General features: G+C 44.8%; 2 protein-coding genes across 11 annotated transcripts in view; one reads left to right on the top strand and one right to left on the bottom strand.

Moving 5' to 3' along the window:
- The window catches only part of TRAK1 (trafficking kinesin protein 1), a 140,027-nt gene extending 139,699 nt beyond the window's left edge, over positions 1 to 328 (bottom strand). The window contains exon 1 of the mRNA XM_065051792.1: positions 109 to 328. The gene's annotated coding sequence lies outside the window, so the exon portion shown is untranslated. The remainder of the gene's footprint in view (positions 1 to 108) is intronic.
- Positions 329 to 9,220: 8,892 nt separating this feature from the next.
- Positions 9,221 to 15,000, top strand: part of ULK4 (unc-51 like kinase 4) — a 240,114-nt gene continuing 234,334 nt past the window's right edge. For 6 of the 10 annotated variants that reach the window (XM_065051789.1, XM_065051784.1, XM_065051781.1 and 3 more), the window contains exons 1-2: positions 9,221 to 9,319; positions 13,104 to 13,252. In XM_065051789.1, the coding sequence (XP_064907861.1) occupies positions 13,115 to 13,252 (138 nt within the window). In that variant the 5' untranslated portion in view covers positions 9,221 to 9,319; positions 13,104 to 13,114. Of the gene's footprint in view, positions 9,320 to 9,447; positions 9,620 to 13,103; positions 13,253 to 15,000 lie in introns of those variants that run through there. The other 4 variants (XM_065051787.1, XM_065051785.1, XM_005510649.3 and 1 more) reach the window with 1 other exon arrangement.

Here is a 15,000-nt window from a genome sequence, read left to right as displayed (position 1 = left end):
GCCGCGCCGGTCCCCCCTCCCTGCCCGCGCGCCGAACCGTTACACGCCACAGGGCGACGCGCGGGCACCTCTGCCCGCTCTGCCCGCCCCCCCGGCCCCACCACTCACCCCGCTCCGGGCCCCCCGGGCGCGCGCACCGCCAACGGCAGCGGGGGGCGGGCGGCGGCGCCCCCGCGGGCCGGGGGAGCCTCGCTGCCGGCGGCGGCCACCTCCGGGCTGCTGCTCTCCTCACCGCTCGCCCCCGGCCCGCGCCGCTGAGGGGCCGCGGCGTGCGGCGCAGGCAGAGCGCTGGGGGTGCTGTGACCGGCTGGCTGCTGCTTCTCCTTCCTCCTGCCAGCTTCTCATGTGCGCTCCTCCCTGGTCTCTCCGGCTGGGCCGCCGCCGTTCCAGTTCCCCGCTCTCAAACGACGCCCGGGGACCGACACAAACCCCGCCCGCCGGCCGGGTAGCAGCACACGTGGGGCGGCTGCCGGTCCCTCTCCTCGGCCGCTGTTGGGCGCGGGGGCTCCTCGCTGGTCTTTACCCGGGCCGCGCGGCCTCCTCGGGAGGCGGGGCGGCGCGGACACCTAGGGGGCTGCGGCACCGCCCGCCGCCGGGGGGGCAGCAGGAAGGGGAGAGCTGCCGCTGGCCGCCACCTCGGAGGCCGCTAGCGCGGCAGTCGCAGCGCTCCCCGCCGACCCCCCCCCCCGCCCCCCGGCGGCCATTACCTCATGGCCCAGCCCTGCCGCGGAGGAGGGGCCGCGCGTCGCTCAGCAACCGGCCCCCTGCCGCGGCCCGGGCCGGCGGGACGGGCTGCCCGGCGCCGCCGCCGAGCGGGACTCTCCACAGCGGGAGGCGTTTGTCGAGGCGCGGAGCAGCCTGAAGGCTGCCGCGGGCAGCACTGCCCGCTGCCGCTTGTCCCGTCCCGGGCGGCGGGGAACCGCTCGGTTTGCAAGTAACGTACCGCTGCTTCGACCGCCCTGGCCGTGGCCAAACGCCCCCCGGCCTTTGGCGCCGCGGCTGCTGCGCCGGGACCCCTCCTCACGGCAGCCAAGGTGAAGGGTGCTGGGCCCGCGCCGCCCTCGGGCTGCCGCCGCCCCGACACGGCCGCCGTGCTCCGCGGCTTGAGGAAGGTGTAGCTAGCGTCTCGCTTTTGAATGACCCGGGCTGGTGCAGCCGGCTGACTGCCCCGGCAAGCTGCCCCTGGGTTTGCTACGGTGCATGGGAGAGTGCTGCCTGCCTGAGCAGGTCAAAAAAGCTTGAACAACACCCTGGCCAAGCACCCAGCCAGGCTGCAGGGAGGCTGGTGGACAGAAACACTGACATGGAAATAGGGGAGAGGGTTGCCATGAAATTTAGGCATTCAAAATACGTGTTTCTTCAAGTTTGGTGGAGAGGAATCTTGCCCATGGCCTCCTGGAGAGGAAAGTTAAGATGTATTAGACGCCAGAAAATCCCCAAAAGACTTGTCATTAATGTCTCACTGACAGAGAAAGGCTTCGGTCTGGGTTCTTAGTAAATCTAATTTAAAAAAAAAAAAAAAAGAAAAAAAAAGGCCAGAGGAAATCACAACTTCTTATTTCTGCAGCTCAGAGAACTAGTTGTTGGAGGAGGCTTTGATTGTTTTTGTTTACCACCAAGGGGAGAACAGAATTGTGTCCAAGATTACAGCTGGTAAGACAAAAAAGTTGCAGCCATGCTGGGGACAGGATTCCGGAAGTGTGGGATGTGTGTTAACCTCAAACGAGGGCTTGACCCTGAATGACCCATAAGAAGAAATGATCCAACACTTTCCAGATGCAAACAAAAGAGAGTCACAGATGGGGATATGCTTGGGTGACAGAGAAAAGGGGAGGCATCTTACAAGGGAAACAGAGGATTCACAGGCACCTGCTGAACAGGCGTGTGTTCAGAGCAGATCCTTTGGAAGAGACTAAGGGTGCAGTTAGATGGGACATGTGAGTCAACCCAGGAGCCAGCTGCTGCCGAAAATAGCAGGCTGCTCTCCCCACTTCCCCCATGGAGGAGCCAGGCACTCCTGGGTTTCCCAGGAGCTGGTTCCTCTGGTGCTTCAGATTCCTCAGTGAGTGACTCAGGTTACTAATCTGACAGAGAACTAATTTCTTCTTTTTTTTTTTTTTTTTAATCAGTTTTTTTGCCAGATCAAGTGAACTAAACAGCTTCACTGTAAGGTCATAAAAGTATCAGGAGGGAGCACAATGGAAGAGTTGAAACCATATGTCTGGGAGGAACAGGACCATCCCTTTGGTAACACTGCACTCTTAAATCATCTTGGTAGTCTTCTCTAACGCCTGCCTAAAATAGAAACTTAATTTTGCTGCTAGGAAGTCTAGCACTTAGGTATCATTAAAAAGGTTGGTCTCTTCCATTTCTCACCATCAGATGAGTCGTACGATTGTTTTCTTTGTGCCAGTCTTGTATACATGTGATGCTGGAGCTAGCCGGTGAGCAACCTAAATTAGGAGGCTTTAAAAAAGGATAGTTCTCTGATTAATTCTCAAAATAGCTAACAACGGAGTCAGATGAGTGACAGAGGTTGCCCAAGTGAAGGAACAAGCGTATGCGGTTGCAAACAAGGAATGGAGCCTTTCAGCAGTAGCTAGGCACTTGTTATAATGTGTAACATAAGCACAAGACAGCAGTTAGGAGGAAGGGTCTGTACAGTGAAGGAGAAGTAGTTTTGAGGAACAAAGTTTGCTCTGTGCTTTACAGCATGTCAGTGAGAAGCAGGAAAAAAGCAAAGACAGGCTGGTAAGGGGTTTAAAAAAACCGAAAGTTCCACAGAAACAGAGGAAGACACACAACAGAGGCATCTTGGAATCAGAGCCCAGGAAGGAAATCCAGTGTTGAAAAATAAAAACAGAAAGCAGAGGTGATCTGCAGGCAGAAAGAAAACCAAGAAGTAGAAAAGTGAAGATCCACACCAACAACAGAGAGAAACAAGTCTGACCAGAGATTTTTTGTTGAGCAGAAGTTCCTTACAGTGGGACAAATGGCAATGACCTGCACTAATACACAAACATAGTGTGTGAAAGTACGTTGGGGGAGAGAACCTGCTGCTATAGGACTGCCAGCCCCTCGCATGCAGGGGCCATGTCTGTATGCTGATCAGGGGATATCCTAGCAGTTGTTTGGTGGCTGCTGCACCAAACCTTAGGATTTTTTGTTGCATGGTGCTGTAGTACATATAAGTATACTCTGTTGCATTCCTACTGCTATCTCACTTTGTCCACCTAGTAATTCCAAAGCTGGCAATTGACATGGTAACCAGCTAAATTTTTAAAAGTTTTGTAGATTTCTCTGCTGTTTTCATTATCCCTTCCATTTCCTCTCTCTTCTTGATTACCACATGATATTTATCACATTCTCAGTTTTGCTTCCTTGATTACATCTCTAGAAGAGACCTTGTTTCTGCCTTGCTAAAATAGAAGACCTCTCAAATATACTCTTCAGTGAGCATGCTGTTATTTTTCTTGCATGTTCCTCACTTGCTGTCTCTAGAACTTCTTTTATAGTCCCCGTAAAACAATCAAAGAATACATTGTTGCTTTAAAAGCATTTGAAAACAGTTACAGAAATCTCTGGTTAGTTTACCAGCTGAAGATCCCATTTGCAGCTATGGTTGTACAGTAGGATGGTTTTAGTCTCAGAGAATAAATGGTTTCCAATGGGCATGAATAAATGATCTGAGAAAAAAAAATCACTAATATATATCCTACGAATGTGTTTCTGGGTTGCTGGGTCATGGACTTAAGAAGTAAGGAGTTGTGCTGCTTCCTGTTTTTATTCTTCCTGCTGATACCTGGTGTTACTGGCTTTTATATCACTGTGGACTAAGTAATGCTGTAAATCCTTTAAAAGGGTCTATGGAGTGTCTGTATGACACTGCCTGTACAACGTATTTTCTTGTTTAAATGGTGTTTTCTGTAAAGCTAACATTGGTTTTACTTGAATATCAAAACACAGAATCCTGAAAGTTGTCTTACTGAGCATCTGAAAATTAAAAATGTGAGTACTTTTGGTCATTTTAGTGCTTTTTAGTGGGTTTTGTTTTAGTTTTGTTTTACAACAGGCTATGCAATGTTGCCTTTTTCTGGAAGAATCAAATCAGCAGAAAAGCTTTTCTTGTTCAGAGCTCTATGCTTCCTTCAGTGAGCATCAGCCAGCACCAATGCTTTCTATTTCTTCAACTGCTCCTCTACCGGAAATTTCATTCATCTAAAGGGGCTGCGTCTTTCAGGAGCAATTATGGCATTGGTCTGAAGTGTTATCGCGACTGTGACCTAAGGAGAGCAGACACATTTAACTTGAAAAAGAACACAAGAAAAATGAGAGGCTAAATCAGAAAGTGAAAGTTTATGGACAAGCTAATGCATAAACACAAGCAGAGGAGACAAATAATGTGAAGGTTAAAAGGTCTTAGGGAGAAAATTCATTAAAAATGTCCTGTATAGAGAGGATCATATATAATAATTATGGCAAAATAAAGCATTATTCCAGAGCTTACAGTCTGAAAAAAACATGAAGAAAGCAAACAGTGACTCAGAGGATGAGGTTTTGCACACATTTGACATTAATGACATGCAAGTTGGAATAAAGAGTTTGTGAAGCTCAGATGAAGACAAGTACACAAACAAAGAGGAAATTAAATGCAAGATAGTGGGATAATGATAAATGTACCAGGCAAGCATTTGGCAATAAAAGGAAAAAAAAAAAAAGTGCAATCAAGCAAAGCCAAATGAAAATTACGCTATGGAATGATGATAATACCTTCAAGACATTGTCAATTCTAATCAGGATGCAAAGGATATCCTGAGTATACAGGCTGAATCTTCAGAATATGCAACAAAAAAGCCATTGCTTTCTATAGAAACAGTGAATCTGTATGCTCAATTGCAGAGCATTTGACTCTTACATGAGTTGAAATTGCTGTAGGTATTTGAAGAAAATGAGATGTCCTCCCAACATGTTATACCTAGAACAGATGAAAGTGATTAAAATAGTACAGCATCTGCTTTACACACTATCTATTGCATTAGAATAAGAAATAACTTGAAACACTGAAATACTCAGGTAAAGGAAGCATCACTAAGAATTTTACATAATCTAAAAATTACATAAACAGTATGATAGTCATTGAAAAAGCAAGATTTTTTACAAAGCCTGTTTGGCCTTCTTTCCTGGATGAGCAATGTAGTCATCGTATTTGGGAAGCCAGCAGGGACACTTCAGCATTAGGAATGCTCTTAGTGAACCTTACAGCACAGGAATATCAGCTCTGGCAGCCAGCCTTACCAATCAGCATCAGAGCTGACTGGTATCAGGAATGTGATAAGAAGAACGCCTGGCAGAAACTGTGGTAGTCCATAACAACCCCATCTCATTAGTTGATAAAACTAAATACAAAGAGAGAGGAAGTTGGTTTTGACTTCAGTATCACATGCAGAGCAGTTGCTGACTTCCCAAAGCACCACCAAGGATTTTGGGAAGGTAAAAGGAGCTTGTAGTATGCCAGCCTTTAAAGATACTAAGTCAGTATTAAGATTTGCAGAGTATTTTACCACATCTCTTTCAAACCTTTGACATATGCAAAGCACTGAGAACATTATGGAGGAAGAAGCAACACAAGCACGCTATGCATGCAGTGTTTATTGGTGCCAAGTTCATCCACTGAGTTGAGATTGGGACCCTATTCTTACAAAAGGAACCACTGGTAGTTTTTGCATCACCTGATGAAACACGTTGTCAAGGACTGTTTTGCAAGAATGTTTCCACAGTCAAAAGGTCAACTCCATGATTGAGAAGAGAAATTCCCTAACAGAAAAATCCCAGAAGCTACAAAAATAATTTGAAAAACTACTGCTATTCCAAATATCAGCAGCATAGGATACTGAAACTGTGACATGTGAATTTATGTAATGACTGAGAAGGACCAGTGAACACAGAAGCCTTGTACCAGAAAAACAAGGTGGCTAACTCACAGTATGAGAACTGTAATGTTACCACAGAAATCCAGGAAGAAAAACACACAAAGTTTCACTCAAACAATGAAAGGATGTACTAGTTTCAAGAGGATGTTGGACAAGAATCTGAGAATAAAAAGCACAAGATAAAGATGTGCTTATGTTCATGTCCATTGTTCCGCTAAAAAGATCGAAGACCAGAAAAGTGGCCCCGTGTGCCTCCCAGGAATGACAGAATCGTCAAGGCAAATGTAACATAAAAATACTATATACAAGCAACTGAATCACCATACTCAGGATACTGAGAATAGAAACTCTCTTGAGAATGGGGTCAGTCTGGAATAGAAAGAAACAAGATGTACTAGCAAGACGGGCTGCAGCATGAGTAATCATGATAGCTGGGAGAAAACACAGTACATGTGGCAAAATAAAACAAGTGTATAGCAACTTCAACAGGCATTAGAGCAAACTAAAGAACAGATCTTCTTACCAAAGGAAAACAAAACATGGAAACAAACCTTAGTATTATAGGCTACTAGTTAGACTTTTGGGAACCACGCAAAATGCCAGAGGCTTCCATAGTATCCATTGAGGACAGAGCAGCAAAGTGTTTAAACATTCCTGAACTATGTGGTTTCAATCACAAGATCTTAGTTTACCTTAAATTAGATCATATATTTATTTGAGAACAAGAATTTGATTACATCTGACTGTCCCATACAATAGCCAGGCTAATAGCAAAGCTGAGTTTGCTGTACAGATTGCTAAGAGTATTGAAATTGTGCAAAGAGCAGAGAGAATATTTTGCATTCCGTTCTTGAATATTGAAAATATTCCCACAGAAAAGTTTACTGCAGTTGAGTACAATGCTTGAAGTCATGTTTAGTAACAAAGGACTGAAAGACTAAAACAGCAAGAAAATGGCCACAGATAAGAGTCTCATAATCACAACCCTGATTTGTATTTGTACTTGTACTTGTATTTGTACTTGTATTTAAATTAGTAGTTCAAGATTACTCTTGTACTGGAAGCAAGTGACATGCTTGAAGGGAGAATTCCTGACTCGTATACCAAATCAAAGGGAAAAATTACCCATCTGGAGTGTATTGAAATTGTGTATCCAGATGGTAAGAAAATACAGGCACACAGTGAAGTGTGTATCAGCAATAAAAAAAAATTGCCATAGTTCCTAACTAAGAGGTGCTGGAAAAAAAGAGGGGTATAAGTTAACGTATCCCCATGTCTGCCTTTAATGACACTGAAATTCTTAATAATGAAGACTTTTAATTTGAAAAGCTATGAATCTCTGGCTTGTTTGTTATTAAAGCATTTTTGTGTTTCTCTCCCTGCACTTTGTAATGTTATTGCCACTATTATATGAAGATTTCAACAGACTTTGTTAGAGTTCATATCATCTCACTCCCCCAGAATGGGATATTTGCTCCTCTTGCATTAAAAAAATCCCTAACTTGGACTAATTTAACAGAAAGCTGTACATAGGACAAAACACTAGAAATCTGGAAGCAAAAGCAGTAATTTGGTAGCTATTGTGCCTTAGTTTTGTCCTCTTGGATAGGCACAACAAAACTGACTTTTCTAAGGTCTGCCATGGAACTGCTGTCAGCACCTGTCCTGCGACTGAGCTAAGATTCTATTCCCTCTTTATATCAATCAACCTCATCAGAACCAAACATAAAATGTACTGTTTTCTAAAATCTAAATAAATGTTGCTTCAAAGCATACTTTTCTTGTGCTTACTTAAAGAAACTAGGTGACACCTACTTACGCATTCTGTTTATTTATATCTAGTCAACTACTAATTTACACTGAAAAAGAAATGGAAAATTTATATTGCTTGTGCAGTTTCAAAGCTGTAGCTTCATTGGTAATTACAGATCAACTCTGCGATTGCTGAAAACATATGCTCCAAAATAGACAGGGTCCAAATTTGTTAAAAGTAAGTAATTTTGCCATGCATATGCACATGGTATTTTTCAGTGCTTGTGAGCCCTGTCAATTTTATGGGGATATCCAATAAACCAGCAGAAATTATACCTGTGTGCAGCACTGATCTCTTGCCACTTTTTGCAGACTCTCTATCAAACCCCTCAACAGCTGAACAGTGACAAAATATTTGACAGCCTGTGTTAACTAATGAAGCTTCATTTCCTCCAGATCTGTGCTTTGTGTCTACAGCCTTTGCTGTCTGAGGAGGTATGAAAGAAAACTGAAGCACTTCTTGCAGAAACCACTTTTCTGACATCCCTCTCCCAAATAGGGTAATGGTGGTGGTGGATTTTTTTGTGTGTGCGTGTGGCGCAGGATGTGTACGTGTATGTGTGTATGTTTGTTTTACATTCATACTGAATTTTTACCTCCAGTGGGGTTAAAACCCCTGACCATCTGTTATCACACAGCCTAAAGAAACATTGAATCATTCCTGTTAACTATACAACTTCCATAGTCAAATATGGTTGCAATGCATCGATGGGTTCAAAACTGTCAGGAGGTCAAGGTGAAGGTGGGGCAATAGGTAGAATGTAATTCTTTAACAACTTGCTCTAGAAAGCCAGACCAAACGTTGTTAAGTGTTTTGTCCCGCGAGAGAAAAGAATACTTGATTTTATCAAGGGTTTTACAAAACCAAAACCAGCCAAAAAAAAAAAACAAAACCCAAACCAGACCACCCTAGGATAATAAATAAAGTGAAAAGTCCACTGCTAAAAATGGAAAACATTTATTTCAAGGGCAAAATGTCACAACAAAGTGTCTCTCAATTAGGCGTTTGCCTCGCCCTCCCCGACCGTTAGCCCGCCATTGGCGGTTGCCTGGCAACCGGGAGGCTGCGCCCCTGACGCCCCGCCCACTTGGGCACGTGCTGCTCCCCTCGCCCCCACCCCAGCGACCGCGCCCCGCAACATCCGGGAACTCCCCTCTGGCCCGGTTCCAGTGGACCCGCTCTGACGTATCCACCTCCTGGCCCAATGGCGGCTCCGCTCCGTTTCCGGCGTCTCCCCCGGTCTCCTGGATACGGGCGGGGGGTTGCGACCATCCGAGCAGAGCATGGGGGGGAGAGGGTATAGACCGCGGTGGAACCTGGCGGTGTCTAGATGCTACAGTAAGGCAAAATAAAACAGCTCCCGGAGTCACTTTGGCTGTTGTGCCGATGCCCCTCCCGCTGGGTGTATTTTATGGCGCGCAGGGACGAGTTTCCCCTCGCGACATTTCCAAATCCCTCCTCCCTTTTATTTGGCCATGGGACACTCCGGCCCGGGGGCGCGGTTCCGCCGATTTCGGTTGATGGCGGCGGCGCGGCGGCTGTAACGCTGCCTGGTTGCCCACCCCCCGCCACACAGGTACGGCTGTCGCTTGCCACCCGCTCCGCGCGGACGGCTAACGGCCGTTAGCTGCCGGGCCGCGCACGTGCCTAACGCCCCTCCGCCCCGCCTGTGAGGGGCGCGCGCAGTCAGCCGCCCGCCCCCTTCCCCTCAGCGGCCTCCGCCCTTGCCCTGGTCACGGACCCGCCGCCATCGGCCTTGGGTCTGAGGGCAATCTCGGACCGGGGGGTGGCCGGTACCCCCCAGTGAAGGCTTCTCGAGGGGCTGGAGACTCGCCAGGGGATGCCCTGCCTTGTGCCGCCCTCACCTCTGCTGCAGGTGAGCCAGGAGACTGCTGTGTCCCAGGGGCTGCAGTGCGGCACCTCAGGCCTGCCAGGCTTCTGACAGAGCTTTGACTGCAGGAGATCTCAGTTCAGAGTGTTCTGGATATTCTTTCACCAAGAGAAGGAAGAAAAGCTGCTGGAACCATGTCTCTTTGGTGGTGTGGTTCTGTATCCTGCCCAGAACAAATGTGGTTCCCTTGGCAGCTGAAGTTTGCTGCTTTGTGTACTTCTGTGGAGTTACATACTTGTTTCACTACAGGTGGTGGTGTGACGGGCTTCCACAGTAGCTATCTCATCTTGAGATACTTATTTTCACTTTTTGTGTAATATAATTCGATTTCTTTGCACTTTATTTCAAAACTGATGAATATGTTCCAGCTGTTGAAAGTCTTTCATGGATCACTCTCCCTTGGCTGGCTTACTGAAATGATAGCATAGCCATTACTGTTCAGATTGAGGGATGCGAGATTGGATGTTTCTCTTTTGCCAACAGCCTCTTGCAGAGCTGCTAATGGAGACCTTGTTTGCAAGTACTGCTAGTCATGAGTTAGCAATGAAGGCTTCTCTGTCCCATGACCATGACTACTCCATTCCAATGTGCATTTGCATGTCATTGGTCTTGCTTTTGTCAGATAACCAGGTATTTCTGTACTTGTCATCGAGCCTGGGATACATTCGGATGGTTTGTTGCATAAGTGGATGATAATGCCTTTCATATGACCAACATGAAGGTGTCTTCCGTCATCCAGTGCATATATGCTTCAGTCTTGTGATGAGATGCACATGTCAGATTTGAAACATTCTTGGGAAAGAAGTAAGGAGTGCAAGGAAAGGGTTGTGGTCTTAAACTTTGCAGAGGGAGACTGTGGGTTGGCCGTCTCTTTTGATGGATACATTTCTATGGCATTACTGTTCTGGAATTTTTGGTAGTAGAGGAAGACATTTTTGTGTTTTTTTGTTTTTTTGAGGTTTTTTTTTGAGCTGTCCAGAAAAAGAACATAAAGTATGGTGCAATGATCTGCATGAATCAGAAAAGGGAAGTAGGGAAATGGAGACCCCATCTGTTCTGATGCTGTATCTTTGTGCCTTATTTGGGGATGTATGGCAAAGTAACAATTATATAATTACCTTGTTCTCATAGATAGCAATAGAAAAAAACTCAAACATTCCTATGTTATGCTGGCTTTACCCGCTTGTCTGCTTAGTGCTCAGTAAAATCAAACTAATTTTCAATATCAATCTCAAGGCTTTTTAATTGTAATGGTGAGATTCTTTCTTCCTTTAGGAGGAAAGCTTCTGTCTTGGATTACTATCTTTGATAAAGGAAATCCTGAAATTATGAGGTTCCTATGTATGTTGTAAACTCTTGATCATCTGTGTGATACTTGGCACCTGGCTGATGTTCTGGCAAGAACCAGTATTTTAGTGACAGATGCTTCATTGTCTGCTGCTGCTCAATAATGCTTTGTTGTATTTTCACTTGAAGTCCTGTCTGAAAACTCAGGAATTCTTTAATCTTCAGTTTGTCACTCTGGGAGCTTTGTGTCTCATGAAGAGGTGAATTGAAGTTGAGTTTATGGCTTATGATTAGGCATTTGGCAGCTGTACTGCTTAAGCAGCCCTTCCTTTTTATCCTTGCTGATCATTCCCATTGCTCCAATATGCTGCTTTTCTATGGTAGTAGAATACCTACGTTGAGAAGTGGTCTTGTTGAAGAAAAAACAACAGTTTTATAAACAAAATGGAAAAAGTGCATTGGAGCCCCAGTGCCCTAATTGATAAAGCATTGGCCTCCTAAGCCAGGGCTTGTGGAATCAAGTCCCACTTGCGGTGACCCCCTCCCAACAGGTGCCTCTGTTCAACAGATATGAGGCCCTGGATGGGGAATGCAGTGATATGAGGAACAGGGGGGAGTCAGGTCCTTGCTGCACAGCCTAGGAGGAGGGTCTGTTCCCGAATAGGAACAGAACGGACCAAACCTACCAAATAGGCCTTGCAAGCAGAATAGGAACAGAACGGACCAAGCCTACCAAATAGGCCTTGCAAGCAGAATTAAGCTACAACATTGAGGGGGGTGGTAGGAGGTGACATGGGTTATCTTTCCTCCATCAAAAACAGCTCCCGCAAAGCAAAAAAAGGCGGGTCGTGATTACAGGTGACTCCTTTCTAAAGAGAACAGAAGGCTCAATATGCTTGACTTGACTGAGGGAAGCTGCCTCGCTGGGGCAAGGTTAGAGCTGTAAAAAACTTACTACCTTGGTTAAAGCCTCAAACCATTTAGGGACATGGTTTAGTGCTAGGTTGTGGGTGGACTCAATGATGCTTCCAAGCAAAACGATTCTATGATGTTCTATGATGCATTTGTGTAGAGTAGATGAATTTGTGTAGAGTAGCTGGAAGAACTGGGCATCAGAGTTGAAGTTGGCCTGAAGCCAGAAGAACTAACTAGTCACTGGGGACTAGTTAGCAACATTTCCTATTTCTGGAGTATGCTGGTATTGGGATTCTTTATATCTGTGCTCCACAGCCAAGGAGCAGGATGGAAAGCTGACAGAGGACTGAGTTGCTTCAATATTTTGCTGTCAGTTCTCCCATTGCTACAAGTATCCTCTGAGAAAATAATTGTGGAACAAAAGAATGAACCATGCTTTTATGAAAAGTATCTAACTATTTAAATGTACAAATGCCACTTCCTGTGTTTGCAACAAATGACAATTGCTGTGTTGTTTGGTTTTTTTTTTCCAGTATGTAAATTAAAGCATATGCAATTCTTGAGACAAAAATGATAGTTACAAATATAAATTCCTGTGGAACTCCCCGACTCCCACAATATAACACTGGCCAACAAATTTGCACAGCTTCTGTCTGCAAGGAATTGTTTGTATCCGTGAAAAATCCTTGCTGCTGAGTACTATAACTGGTCAAGCTACATTTAGCTCAGCATTGGTAGGAACGCTAATAATCGCAAAGTCCTGTGTTTTTTCAGTTATGTTGATTAAATCGGTTATTTGGCATTGTGAAAAGTTGCAGGGGCATGTTTGCCTGCAGTGCCCTTGGGAAGAAATGGTAATCTTATTTGGCAAGGCTTTCTGTATAGACTATTTTCATTTGAACAGCAGTTTTATGTAGAACATAAAATTGTAAGATTGGTAGCGTGATTTTTTTTTTTTTACAGATAAAATATTTGGAATTTGTAGCTATTCACCCATCTGTAACTTTTTGAATATGTTAAGAGCTTTGGAAGTGGAAAATAATATTTTCTGTTCAAAAATTTGATTGTATTTCTTGAGAGGAGGCCTTCTGTCAAGTAATTATTTTCAATTTTACTGAAAGTATGTAATCCCTGCTTTTAAGAGTTGGGAGAGTAAATCCTATACATCAGTGACTATTAAATTTGAATGCTTACCCCCTCCTGCTTTCTTTAAGTGTTTATTTGTTTATGAGACTAATGTCACGTTTCCAATTCATTGCCTGTAAAGCATCCTTAAGTATGGAGAACTTCGTTCTGTATGAGGAGATTGGAAGAGGAGATAAGACCGTTGCTTATAAAGGAAGAAGAAAGGGGACAATTAATTTTGTTGCCATTCTTTGCGCAGATAAATGCAAAAGAGCTGAAATAACAAACTGGGTAAGTGTTGTTTTTTACCTGCTAAGTCTGGGAAAAGGTACAGTTTACAAAGTCCTTGTAGCACAGGTATAGAATTGGAGAATATTTTGAATTGGAAGGGACCTTCAAAGTTCATCTATATAAAGGTAATACAAAAGAGAATTACTTCATGATTCTTTACATGGTGTTTGTCACCGTTTAAATCAGCTTTATAAGATTTTTAATTCCTGTACTTCAAATAGTCTTTAATGTATTTATTTCTCCATCTGATTTTGTTGTTGTTTAAATCATACGCATATACTTATGTTTACAGGCTTGCTGTTCCTATGATATATCAGAGAACTTGTAAAAACAGTTACTTGCATGTAGTGGTTTGCTTTATTTTGTTATCAGTTTGCGAATCCAGTGGTAATAATACCTTCCAGTAGATAATCGATTTCCTACTTACCAAGAAAAGGATATTTTTGATGAAGGAACAGCATTTGAGGTAGATCAATTCTGGTTTGTAAAAGCTTGGCAAAATTTTAGACATACCTTCTGGAACAGAAATCATAACTGATTTGACATTGCAAATATTTTATTTTTCCAGTGGATAAATTTTGCTTCTGTGGAGGGTTGACCCTGGCTGGATGCCAATTGCCCACCAAGCTGCTCTGTCACACCCCTCCTCAGCTGGACAGGGGAGAGAAAATATAACAAAAGACTTGTGGGTTGAGATAAGGACAGGGAGAGATCACTCACCGGTTACTGTAACAGGCAAAAGAGACTTGACTTGGGGAAATTAATTTAGTTTATTGCAAATCAAATCAGAGTAGGGTAATGAGAAATAAAACCAAATCTTGAAACACCTTCTTCCTGCTTCTCCCTTCTTCCTGGACTCAACCTTCACTCCCATTTTCTCCACTTGCTCCCAGAGAGTGGGGATGGGGAATGGGGGTTGTGGTCACATATTGTCTCTGTTGCTCTTTCTTCCTCACACTCTTCCCCTGCTCCAGCATGGGGTCCCTCCCATGGGAGACAGTACTCCACAAACTGCTCCGGGCTGGGTCCTTCCCATGGGGTACAGTCCTTCAGAAACAGACTGCTCGAGCCTGGGTCCCCCATGGAGTCACAAGTCCTGCCAGCAAACCTGCTCCGGTGTGGGCTCTTTGCTCCGTGAGGCCACAGGTCCTGATAGAAGCCTCCTCCAACATGGGCTTCCCATGGGGTCACAGCCTCCTTTGGGCATCCACCTGCTCCAATGTGGGGTCTTCCACAAGCTGCAGGTGGAGCTCTGCTCCACTATGGAACCTCATGGGTTGTGAGGGGGCAACATGCCTCACCATGGTCTGCAGCACAAGCTGCAAGGGGAATCTCTGCTCCAGTGTCTGGAACACCTCCTCTCCCTCCTTCCCTCCTTCTTCACTGACCTTGGTGTCTGCAGAGCTGTTTCACATATTCTCATTCCTCTCTCCTGATACTGTTCCCTAATAGTTTTTTGTTGTTGTTGTTTGTTTGTGGTTATCTCCCCCCCCCAGCCTCTTAAATCTGTTATCAGAAAGGCACAACCACCGTAACTGATGGGCTCGGCCTTGGCCACCAGCAGGTCTGTCTTGGAGATGGCTGGCATTGGCTCTAGGGGACATTCTAGCAGCTTCTAACGGAAGCTATCCTTGTAGCCTTGTAGCCCCCTGCTACCAAAAGCTTGCCATGCAAACCTAGAACAGTTTCATATTTCATTTCATTGTTTCACTGATAATTTATTGGGTAATTAATGTATCTTCTCAATT

Source organism: Columba livia, chromosome 2, assembly GCF_036013475.1.
Source record: "Columba livia isolate bColLiv1 breed racing homer chromosome 2, bColLiv1.pat.W.v2, whole genome shotgun sequence".
In the NCBI taxonomy this organism is placed as follows: domain Eukaryota; kingdom Metazoa; phylum Chordata; class Aves; order Columbiformes; family Columbidae; genus Columba; species Columba livia.
This window is presented reverse-complemented; position numbering and strand designations above follow the sequence as displayed.